The sequence below is a fragment of the Typopeltis vanoorti genome, chromosome 21 (genome assembly GCF_054136105.1).
Source record: "Typopeltis vanoorti isolate ZY-2024b chromosome 21, IOZ_Tvanoo_1.0, whole genome shotgun sequence".
Classification (NCBI taxonomy): domain Eukaryota; kingdom Metazoa; phylum Arthropoda; class Arachnida; order Uropygi; family Thelyphonidae; genus Typopeltis; species Typopeltis vanoorti.
In genome coordinates this window covers 101,104,052-101,116,315 of record NC_143569.1, presented here as the reverse complement: position 1 = coordinate 101,116,315, position 12,264 = coordinate 101,104,052, and the positions used below count along the sequence as shown (strand labels likewise).

The window sequence follows — 12,264 nt, the reverse complement described above, 5'->3', positions numbered from 1 at the left end:
ATTTTTAATATTTTGGCTATAAAATTCTGGCTTTATTATAATTATTATAAAGGTATTTCCATGGAGTCAGAAGCCTCATTGTGGGACATCCATTATTCACAAAATGCCCATCAATACCTCTCTTTAAACTCATTCACTGACAAAGCTATCACAATCACCTGTGGCAAACCATTCCACCCACTCACCACCTTCCAAGCAAAACATCTAGTCCTAACACCCTTGCTAACTACACTTTTACACAATTTCCATGAGTGCTCTCTTGTTCTCTTCCTTTCTGCCATGTACAGAAAAAGTCAGTGCTAATTCTAACAAAAACACCTTTAATAACATTTATGCTTCTATCATGTCTTCTCTTTTCCATGTAGTTTTTGAAGTCCAGAAACCATCAATCTATTCTCATAAGAAGCATTCCATAGACCTGCCACAATCTTTGTTACTTGCCTCTGGATCCTCTCTACCACTTCTTCATAAGAGCATAATAATCTCTCTATCCCTGCTTGTTAGTATGTTCTTCAACCACTGTCTAATCTCTTGTGTTGTTTTGGCTACTTTTGCAGTATGCCCTCAAGTCCCTGGCCTTGAGGGCATACTGCAAAATATTGATGGAACTGAAATGCAATTTCCTGCAGTTCAGTTCCATCAATGTAATATGCAGCTAGTTATCTCTTTTTCCCAAAGTGCATTACCTTACATTTGGCCACATTAAATGGCAGTTGTTTACCTTAGCCCATACTGTTAGTCTATTTAAGTCTTCCTGTAGGACTCTGCAACACCTTCAGTTACCACTACTCTTCCCAGTTTAGTATCATTAGCAAATAACTGAATATTTCCTGTCAAATCATTTCCCATATCACTGACATACAAATTAAACAACAGAGGACCAAGTACTCAGATCTATGGTACACACCACTGGTTACCTGCTTTCTGGACTCAACTCCTCCATTTATGTAGCAGATATCTGGTATGAGACCAGTACCCTGTTTACTGAAGGTCTCAAATTGGTCTCTAGAGCAGGTTTCGAGATTGTCACTCTTAACAATGCAGTAACATGCTATATAGGTTTAGAACCTTTAATGGTGGTGTTCTCACAAAAATAAAAATGCTCATGTTTACCACAGCTCATCTCATCAGGGGAAAATGTCAAAAATCAAGAAATATAGGCATCAGCTTTCAAGAACATTCTTTGAGTCATGTCTCTTTAAAAAAAGAATAGTTGTTTAGAAAAAATGGGCACATCTCCCCCCCCCCCACACACACACACCTCCAAGGAAGACATATCAGGATCTCGGGTGAAGCATGTGAAGTTTGAAAAATCATTCAATATTACAGTTTTATATTTGGGTAAAAACACTGAAAAATGACCTATGTTATGTTATTTTTTCTATCTTCAACACTTTCCAAATTCAAACTCTTATGACAAACAAGGAACTTCAATGGTCATATTAACAATAATTGAAGCAAAGAAATAATGTGCTTGATGGTGAAGAAGAAGAAAAACCTGGAAGGCCAAAATGAATATTTTTTTAATTAAAAATATTCCCCCCCCCCCCATCTACCACATCTTTCATTTTAGTCTTTTATTTTTATTTCATTCATTTTAAATTCAAAACAAATTACTAGAAAAGACATGTGAACATGGTAAAAAAAATGCTACTTCAGGACAAAGCTGCTTAGAAAGTGGAAAAAGCAAACTCAATATGAAAAAAGCAGTATATAATCTTTTAATTCCAAAGAGATGGATGCTATTTGTTAATACATTATTAATAAACTGCAGAGTATCTATGAACAGAAGAACATCCTTTATATATTATTGATTTTCATTAATGTAGAATGAATAGAAAAAAGTAAGGAATAGATAACAAACAAATAGGCTACTCAACGTCTGAAGATATAGACTTACTGATTTGCAATCTTGCTACTACTAGTTTGCATTACATATAAATTTATTATGTTCATGAAAGGATAAGTTGATTTTAATTTTAGTAATTTATTCTCCAAAATAAATCTAAAAGGAGCCTCTAAAGCTTGGTCAGTAATGGCAATGTCCTTTGAATGGAAAAATTTGGGTTCAAATCTCAGTGAGGATATAAAAAAAAAAAACCTTTATAACGGTATTTCACAATACCCTTTTTGATAAATTAAAGGCCAGTTGAACTGTCTCATACAGAATTTTCTTCCACCTGAAAACTTTGGATTTTTTACATTCTGCAAGATTAACTAGCTTGAGAATACATGCAATTGACAAGCACATCACATTATGCAGATAGGATTAAATGCCTTATCATGGCATCAGTGTTTTTTTTTTTTTTTTTTTTATAATGAAGCCACTGGGCTTAGCACTTGAAGAGGAGAGCAAGATGAAAAAATAACACTGACTTGTTTGTATTTATGAAAGGAAATAAGTTTCAATGTACAAATAATTTTGATGACTTCAAAACCATACTTATTCTAATACTGAACAACTATATGAAATAGGCTGAAAACAAAAAGTCAATATTCTGACAATAGCAACATCTGTAATCTAGCAAAATTAGCTAAAGATGTATAAAATCAGCTTTTTTTAAAAGATTAAATTTTTCAATAAACCTCATTTATATAAAATCTCAGTGGATGTCACACTTTTATCACCTTCACTAAAGAAAATATGGCTTACAATAAGTTTACCAAATCTCATGATTTAGATTTCTGACTACGTAAATCATAAATCAAATATTGAATGAAGAAATGATCTTGAATTGACTTCAGTCCAATTGAAAATTATTATAAGAAGGGTTTATATATCAATGTTATTTTACAGCCAAGTAGGTAAAGCAAAGGAAGCCTTTTCAAACTATAAAAGTTTTGAAAATGACAGCTTATATGAATGTAACCTTTAGCACAAGTTGCCTTAGTATTACAGCATTCAGAAGAAATACTCTGATGAAGAACATGTTTTCCTTTTATTAGTGCTCAAAGAATAAAAGAACATATATGGGTTCTGAACCAAAGACTGTTCATTGCCAGATTCAATATTTGCCTCTATAAGATACATTTAGAAAAAATGAAATTAATACCTGCACAATACGTACACAAAAATTTAATTTATATTACTATTACCTTTTCTATATATTATTTTCTAATACATGTTCAAACTGAGCACTTTATTCTTCCCCACCCATCCCAATTCTAAATACAACTGACATAAATCATCAATAGATTAAGCTACCCAGCTTAAGAATTACAAGTCAGATCTCAGTCTTCCAACAGAAATCTATCCAAATAAATACTATCACAGGTTTGTTATTGTTATCATGATAACTAAAGTGCAATAATGCACCAGCATTTTCATTATATACATATATTACAATAAATTTTCAACAAAGTCAAGCTAAAATGTTGTGCATTATAAACTTAATACATTTTTTTAAAAAAACTGTGTGGAAAATCACAGTTTTACTAATAGAATATTTTGAATTATATACAGTGATTTTTAGCATTTCACTACAAGTATTTCTTTACATTTCAATAATTCTTGCCTGTCCATCATCATCTTGTCCTCCTAATGCTCTTACCCCTGCAATGCCATATTCAGTTGCATACAGATAAACATCAAGAGTCCTTTCAGTACACTCAGCAATGAATCGAATAAATGGTTTTATATCTCCTTCATTTGCTAGTTGTATGTATTCATAATATAATGATCGATCCTGCTTTCTTATAATCACTGGAGGATAACCAGCTCGCATCAGGATCAGATTCATCAGCAAACGTCCTGTCCTCCCATTACCATCCACAAATGGATGTATATAAACAAGTTTATAGTGTGCAATTGCTGCATGTTTCACAGGATGTAATTTCAATGCATCTTCTGAATTCATCCAGTCAATGAAATCTTCCATTAAATTTACTATTTCTGAAGCTGCAGGTGGTGTATGCTCTCCCACAAACACTTGAGCCCTACGAAAATTGCCAGCTTCAACTGGATCGACATGGCCCAGAACTCTCTGATGAATACGAAGAATATCATTTGTAGTGATAAATCCAATTTTGTTCACTAATGTGTTATTAATATATCTGAGAGCTGCCTCTAATCCTAAAATCTCATTGTGTTCCAAAATACTCTTACCTGGAACTGCCATACGTGTTTCAACAATCATTCTGGTTTCAGCTAAAGTCATTGTATTGCCTTCTATTGCTACAGTATGGTGTATATGTTGAAAATATGCTTCTTTCTTCATTCTTTTTAGTGCTGGATCATTTTGTGGTATGTGAATTAAATGGTCTCTTTTTCTGTCTATGCTTACTAACTGTTTCTCATCTAGTTCTTCTACGATAGGCAATGTTCTTTGTCTATTTACGAGTGCTTGGGAATGTTCAGGACATACAATGAGAGCGCGAGTATACATATGGTCAGCTTTTATTACATCTTGGTGATGTTCTTCTAAGAATTCTCCATAATGGGTTAAAATATCTGGCTGAAAAGGGTTCAGTGCTAAAGCATGCTGGAACAGTTTCATGGCCTTGTCATATTTCTGGGACTCTCTCATCTCAATAGCTCTCCTTAGAGAAATCAAGGCCTCTGGATCTAAAAAAAAGATAAAACTATTATTAGAGAAATATTACCATATAAAATACATTATGAAACATGATGAAATATTTTTGTTTTACTTTCAAGACCTTTACATTCTTTTATTCTAGTTATTAATATTTTAATACTTTTCAATTTTTAAATTTTACAAGTTTTATAGTGTATTTAGTAATCATATCACATCGTTCATTACTGGATTTATTCTCATCTTTTATTAGTATCCTATTATTTGTAAGCTTTTAACTCCTTTATTCATATCTGTTTGAAATTTTAAAATTCAATGGAGCTCTATCTTACTAATTTACCTATCACTAATATCATACTCATTTATCACCATTCCAAATTTGAAAGATCGTTAATGCCAAAAGTGCAACATATATGATTATAGAGTTACTATCAAGTTTCCTATTTGATCTCTAGACCAAGGAACTGGTTATTCAACTCTTAGACCAGTCAAAGTACTGATGCATGTTTCCAACATTTCATGGATTGGATTCACATGATCATTACATTCATTTATTCCCAAAATAAGTCAATTAACTTCAGTGTGTCATAAAATTACTTTCATTCTTCCTCTTCAATTGATGTAATAGGGATTGACCATTGAGTATAATCTTATGATACTGTTTAAACGTGTCATAACTAGAACTAAACAAAGGGAGATTAATATAAAAAATTAGATAGAAATAGTTTGTTTTGGACTTAAGAAAATGTACTGAATTATTTATAAATAAATTACTCAATTATAAAATCATCCTATGATTTTTATCGACTTTTCAGACAGCATGCATAAATTAACATATACAATTTAATATTCAATATTTAGAGAATTATAAGGAATATTTATCTAGAATTTAAACAGCCAGTGATGCTTTAAAAATAAAAACAGGAGAAAAGTTGAAAAACAAAAATGGTACAGAAAGAGAGCATCTGTCCTCAAAAATGGCCTACTGACTTCTTTGGATCATATCCAATAATGCCAGTTTCATGTCGACTATTTTTAAATCCCACAGAAAGTGTGTTTATGTTTCAAATAATGTTTCACAATAATAACTAATATCCAGTTGAAATACGGTATTTTAATCATTGCACACACATACACACATTTCAAAAACTTACATGCAAATAATCTAGTTGAGAGCATGTCATAAAATAACAAAAACATTAATTATTTTTATAATTTTAATTATCAGTCATTCTTAATCCATGCTATTTCTTCTGAACCTTTTCAATACTTTCAAGGTGATTTTTGTCAAAGACCTTACTGAAATTAAAAAACACTGATTTTGTGCAACAAATATATGGTTATATGAAGCAATCCAAACAGAAATGTAGGCATAAAGTAAATGCATGGGGAGAAAAAAAATAAAAATCTTTATACAAGTATATAATAATAATAATAAACTTCAATTTGACACAACACAGATATGAAACATCTATTCTGAATTGTGATGACAGCTGATCAGAACAAGGATGGGGTAATGCTTGACGACTTGTCAAATAGCATCGATGATGTCCTTTGATTGGAAAGACCTGAATTGAAATTCCATTTAGGCCGTGGAGAAACTTTATAAGGACTTTCATCTCAAGGTGAATTGGTCTCATATGGAGGTGGCAGTTTTTCCTCTTGAAAAGTGGGTTTAGTCAACCTGCAAGGCAGACAAACCAGCCAGAGAATACAGATAACAAACAGATGATGGGTTCACAATCAGAAATTCAGGCAACCAAATTGTATTCTTATTGGCTTAAATGAAAATAAATGATGGTACAACTTGATGGAATTTCATGCTGGGCAGGAGATTGACTGGTTAAAGTAGACCCACACTATTTTCATTAGAGAACCAGAGTGAATAGTGGAAAGTTAGCTACTGGAACAAACTCAAAATCATCAACAGAATTGAAGATTGGAAACATCAACATAAGAGCAACAATGGAACTGGCAGAACTAGAAACTATCAGGTAGAAATAATTGGCATTACAAAACAAAAGACAGAAACAGACCAGATTCTTCTAATTAACCATTATAATATTTTATATTCAAACGATAACAATCAGAAAAAGGAATGATTAGTTATAGTTCTATTAAAATTAAACTTTAATCTATATTCCAATATTTCGGCAATGTCACGTTGCCATTTTCACAGGAACTTAAAATAAAGACACGTGCATGCAGGCACTACACACAGTAACTGAGGACGACACAGGAAGCTGTTGTTTCTCTTAAAAGTCCTGATGGTGTCCCCTAGCAGGCTATGTAAGTATTCTCGGCTGTTGGGCTGAAGGTCTTCTGATGTAAGTCTCCCAAATTTGGGGCAGTCTTATGCAACCAAATTTGTTGAGGTTTGGCATGTTTCTCAGGGCTGAGGCTGATTCCATGAATAGCTTTTCAAATTTGAATTTACTGTGGTGTATAACTTGTGTAAAATATAACTTGCAGTGTAAAACATAACTTGACCTCTTGTTACAGACCATATAAAAAATTGGCGTCCTTTATCTGCTCCACCACAGACCAACCACCTCCCTTACACCTACCTGGTGTATACCAGGTCTCTTGCAGCTGTAAGCTGTCCTATTTGGGCAAAACAGGCAGGACAGCAAATATCAGACTTTTAGACCACAAGGACTACATCTGTTTTCACCAGTACAGCCACTCTGGTCTTACAGACCATGCTCTGGATACTCACCACAAAATACAGTGGAAGAAAGCCATGGTTATACACCACAGTAAATTCAAATTTGAAAGGCTATTCATGGAATCAGCCTCAGCCCTAAGAAACATGCCAAACCTCAACAAATTTGGTTGCATGAGACTGCCCCAAATTTGGGAGACATACATCAGAAACCCTTCAGCCCAATGGCCAAGAACACTTACATAGCCCGCTAGGGGGCACCATCAGGTCTTTTAGGAGAAACAACAGCTTCGTCTTCAGTTACTGTGTGTAGTGCCTGCATGCACGTGTCTTTATTTTAAGTTCCTGTGAAAATGGCAACATGACATTGCCAAAATATTGGAATATAGATTAAAGTTTAATTTTAATTTATATCATTTGTACATTGTAAATTCCTTAAGTAATTTAATAAGCACGATTATTTATAGTATTCAACATTAAACACAAGGATAGGGTTTTTTTTTTTTTAACAGCAGGCAGTATTAAGCATGATGATGTGGGGAAACATCCAAATAAGGAATTAGACAATGAGAATTATTTGTGTCTATAGTCTCACAGAAAGTTCTACTAAAGAAGAAGTGGAGGAATTTGAGGCATTAGAGAAGGCAGCTGACACAAAAAAAAGGAAAACTTGATCCTTGTTAAAGATCTTACCAGCTATGTAGATAACAGAAATATAGAAATGTTTTAGGAACATTTGGAGAAAAGAGCAAAGCTAATAATAATGGTAAGTATTTGCTGGATTTATGTTTAGGACATGTACTAGTTATTACTAATATCATATTTCAGCATAAAGAGGTGCACAAATTCACATGGAGAGAAGACACAAGAAAAGTCTCAGACTATGTTATGTTACTCTTGACAGAAATATTTTTACTGGTTGAAGACACAAGAGTATATAGAGGATTTAAAATAGGAAGTAATCACCATTTTGTTTTTAGCAGGATAAAATTGAATATCATATTAAAAAGAAGAGTGTGTAAGAGTTTTAAAATGAATCAAAATTAGGCTGTTTTCAGAGGTGAAGTGTAGACTTAAATATACAAATATTAATCAAGAAAAAAATGAGTCTGAAGATGAGATTGAAGCCATTGGAAAACCTATGAAGAAAACAATGATTGATTCAGCGAGGAGAATGTACTTCATGATGGACCCAGCAAATGTAAAGAGCAGATTATGGAAAAGAAAAAATCATATTGCAAGTTCCTAGCAAGTTAATTACTACATGCTCTGAGAAAATACAGAGTAAAATGTAAGATAGCAAAGCACTGTGTAAAAGCATCAAAACAAAAGTAATGGAAGGACTTTGGTAAGGATATAGAAGATAAATATCAGAAAGGTGACAAAATGTTCTGAAGACCATTGAAAAAGGTTAGAAATTCAGGAAAGAGTACAATAAAATGAATCAGAGATGATAAAAGAGACATGAAAACTGGAAGATAAGGATATTCTAGAGTCTGGAGTAATTACCTTGAAAGATTACTGAATGAAATAAAGTATAGAAAAGTAGCAGAAAATAATCAAGAGGAATGTATATCAATACTTGAAGTAGAAAAAAAGCCATCAAAAACAATCTGAAATGTGGAAAGGCAGCTGAAGTAGATGATATTCAACCAGAAATGTTCCAATATGGAGGTATAAAAGTTTTACAATGTTCATGTTATTCCTATGGGTGCTTTTGTTTCTTAATGTGGTAATGTTATTTGTTAACTTCAGTTTCCTATGGTTAGGTGTTGACAATGGCTATAAACCAAAGGTGTTTGGTTCTTAGTACTTGTGTTGTTGATTTTGTTTAATGTGGAAGTTTCTGTTTGTACTGAGATGGTAGTATGTTGATTTCAATGACTTTAAAAGTCTGGTTACCTTTCGAGAGCTGCAGGCCAGATGTATTTGGTGGTGTATTGTTAGTTCCCAGTATTAGTGGTTGTTGTCATTTTTTTTTAATATGATTTTGTGTTATTTTGGTATGCTAGTGCTTCATTATTATTATTATTATATATGGACATCTCCATGGAGTCTGTAGACTCATCATGGGAAGTCCACTTATTTTGTAATAATAAACAATGTGCAAATAAGAGTTATCTTACCTTTACCTTTTTCCTTATATCTACATAATTCAAGATTGTTAAGTTCCATTGTGTAAATTAAATTATTTTGTTTTTCTTGCACTTGGTAGCATTGTTGGTACTGCTAATGGCAATGGAAGTGTTTCTTCATTTGTCACTGTTTGGCTGCTTGTGTTATGTTTACTTTCCAGTTGTCATGATATGTTACATATCTCAATCAATAATAAATATCTTTACTGCATTATTATTGTTTACATGTTTTAAAAGTGGATGTGGAGTAATAGGTGCCATTGTTCGTGCACATGTGATTTGCTTTTTTTTTATTATTGTTCTTTATTCTGTTAACTTTATTATACTGTTTTGTATAATTTTATATTACTTGTTTTGTTTTTTTTCCATTGTCATTAATTTTTTTTCTCTAGCTTGGTTCGTTGTTTTCTTATCTCCTTAGTGCAATGTCCTTTCCTTTATTGCAAAATGAATAGTGCACTGTCACATGATTATGATGTCTACTGGGCTCTGTAGCTCAGTCAGTATAGACGAAGCCCTTTGGTTGGAAAGACCTGGGTTCAATTCCCATCCATGAGTCTGTAGAAATTAAAAATTCCTCATGTCTGGTCATGAGGAACCTTTATCTGGTCTCTTTCAACTAAAGGTGAGTTAGCCAGTCTCATATAGAGGTAGGGAGTTTTTCGTCCTTCAGAACAGGCAAACCAATGCATACACACACAGATCTACAGTCATAAAATACATACTTAATCCCTCACTGGTCCTAAAGGATAGTAGAGGAACAGGGGGAACCCCATACAAATAAATAAAAAATCATGTCTACTGATATCAATTATGCAAAGCATACATGTCACATGGTTTTGTCAATTTCTGTTATTGGATGGCAGTAGCTGTCATATATTTGTACCTTAAGTGCCCTATTACAGCATTAGTTACGGTTCTATGAAACAAAGTTGCTTTACAGGCCACTGAGATCACAACATAAGGGGAGGAGGATGATGATTTGGTTCCTATACCATATAACTTATTCAGACAAAAATTGTTAAAACTTTCTCACAGTTTTACTTTTAAACTGAATATTCCACCTTGAGGTTTTTCACAGAAGCCTTTTGGCATCTGTACATCTCTAGACACTGACATAATTGTAGAATTTTTTTAAAGAGAGGAAACTTTCCACAAACGTTTACTTCTTTTACACTAAAAATTTTGATAACTATAAATCTCCATTGAACACATTAAAAAGTTCTTATGTACATTAAAACCTTCTTTGCTATCAATATAACGTTTAGAACATAATGTAATCTACTGTTTCACTTTCATGATCCAATTTACATATATCTGTATATTTATAAATCAGCTAGTATATCCGCTTTAATTTCAACAGTAATATATGTATACTGCCGGTATTGAAAATTTTCACTTACCGTCATCTCTGTAATTCTGCTTCCGCAGTGTCTGTAGAAATTCGGGGAGCTTATCGACGTTAATGGTTTTATCATCATCATAAACTTTTAATTCTTGGGAATCAGGAAGAAAATTAAGATTGATCCTAGGTCTATGTGAAATGGTTCCTGTTGGGGAATTATACGGTGCAATTTCTAATGTTCCGCTTTCATAACCCGATTGTCTACGAGGTCGGAAAAACTTGGAGTTCCATATAGGAGTCCAAGCAAACACTGCAGCAAGAAACAATACGAAAACACCTAAAAGCAAAAAGGATATACCGAAACCAGTGAACACTCTAGTTGATTTAAAATCCTGAAAAAACAGGGCCATTATCCACTTTTGAGACATCTCCACCATATTGATAACAAAAGCGTGTACCCACCTATACAAATCTTCAAGAAACATTTCACTGACGAGGCAGTACCACATGCGTCAGCTCACTGTTAAGATCATTTACGTCATTCATATTTCGTTTAACGTCATTCAGATAACTTTTATATTCTAGTATGAGATAATAATAATGTGGGATATTCGTAACCCCTAAGAAATACTGATAAAGACAAATAAATCGGAATGTGCATATTAAAAATAAAGTCTTAAATAAATAACCTTCCAAATAGCAAGAATCAGACGCCTACACAACAACGGCCACCACATGATGTACTCATTCAAATCTATAACAAAACAAAACAAACAAACAAAAAAGTGACCTCTACATTGAAATATTTCTTCGTGTCGTACATATCAAATATGCTATTATATGAGATATCAGGTTAATGTAAAAGTAGACTTTTTAAAGTACATTTGAAAAAAGTTAGGGCTGAAACGACCTTGCCTAATTCCACTGGGGAAATCAAAGTCGTTAGTTATTTGTTTGTTATTTATAAAAGAAATCAATTTTGTTAATTTATTTAATCAACAAAAATTATTTCTTTTATTTGGGAAATACAAAAGCAGTTTCGATTTTAACGGTATTTTTGCAAATTTCTATGTTTAATTGAAAATTAGCATACAAATTTGGTAATCACTTGCAGAGGAACTAGAAAAGCTTTTATTGATAGGCTGGACTCAATGTCAGAGGAGTAGGCATAAACAGTGAAAGTTGGGTGTCCATCCGTTTTCAACAAAATAAAGGCTCAAGTCGCTCCACCTCTTTTTTTTTTTTTTTTGGAGGGGGGGGGATAAAATATCCCTTTTGATTATTATTATTTTTTTATTCAGGATCACATGGAAAATGGCTTAATAACCTGTAGAAGTTCCGCATGAAAAATACTTCAGGTTCGATACTACTTACTGCCAGCAGAGAAACTTCAGGCTGGGGCTATTTTTAAGCTAATTTCAAAGTTATCATTAATGCAGTGAATAAGATTTTTCTCCAAGCAGAAACTCGATGTTTTAACTCCACAACTCAGCAAAATCAAGTGATGCATGTGACATACAAATGGATAGTAATTAGGATTAAGAACATTAACTTTTACTCTATTTAGCAGTCTGCAGAAATGTACTC

At 32.9% G+C, this 12,264-nt stretch overlaps 1 protein-coding gene across 1 annotated transcript; it reads right to left on the bottom strand.

Annotated features, from left to right (window-relative positions):
- Nucleotides 1-3,394: 3,394 nt before the first annotated feature.
- Nucleotides 3,395-11,087, bottom strand: LOC150095151 (protein adenylyltransferase Fic-like). The gene is made up of 2 exons (XM_090411208.1): nucleotides 10,736-11,087; nucleotides 3,395-4,564 (listed from the first exon to the last, which is right to left on the bottom strand). Exons 1-2 carry the CDS (start codon nucleotides 11,085-11,087, stop codon nucleotides 3,495-3,497), a joined length of 1,422 nt encoding a protein of 473 aa, XP_090267334.1. The 3' UTR covers nucleotides 3,395-3,494.
- Between the last annotated feature and the right edge of the window lie 1,177 nt (nucleotides 11,088-12,264).

Excerpts from the sequence above, each read along its gene's own strand:
- LOC150095151 (XM_090411208.1), bottom strand. The coding sequence starts at position 11,087 with ATGGCCCTGTTTTTTCAGGATTTTAAATCAACTAGAGTGTTCACTGGT. Across the intron at positions 4,565-10,735 it reads GCAGAATTACAGAGATGACG|ATCCAGAGGCCTTGATTTCT; the intron begins GTAAGTGAAAAT and ends TCTTTTTTTTAG.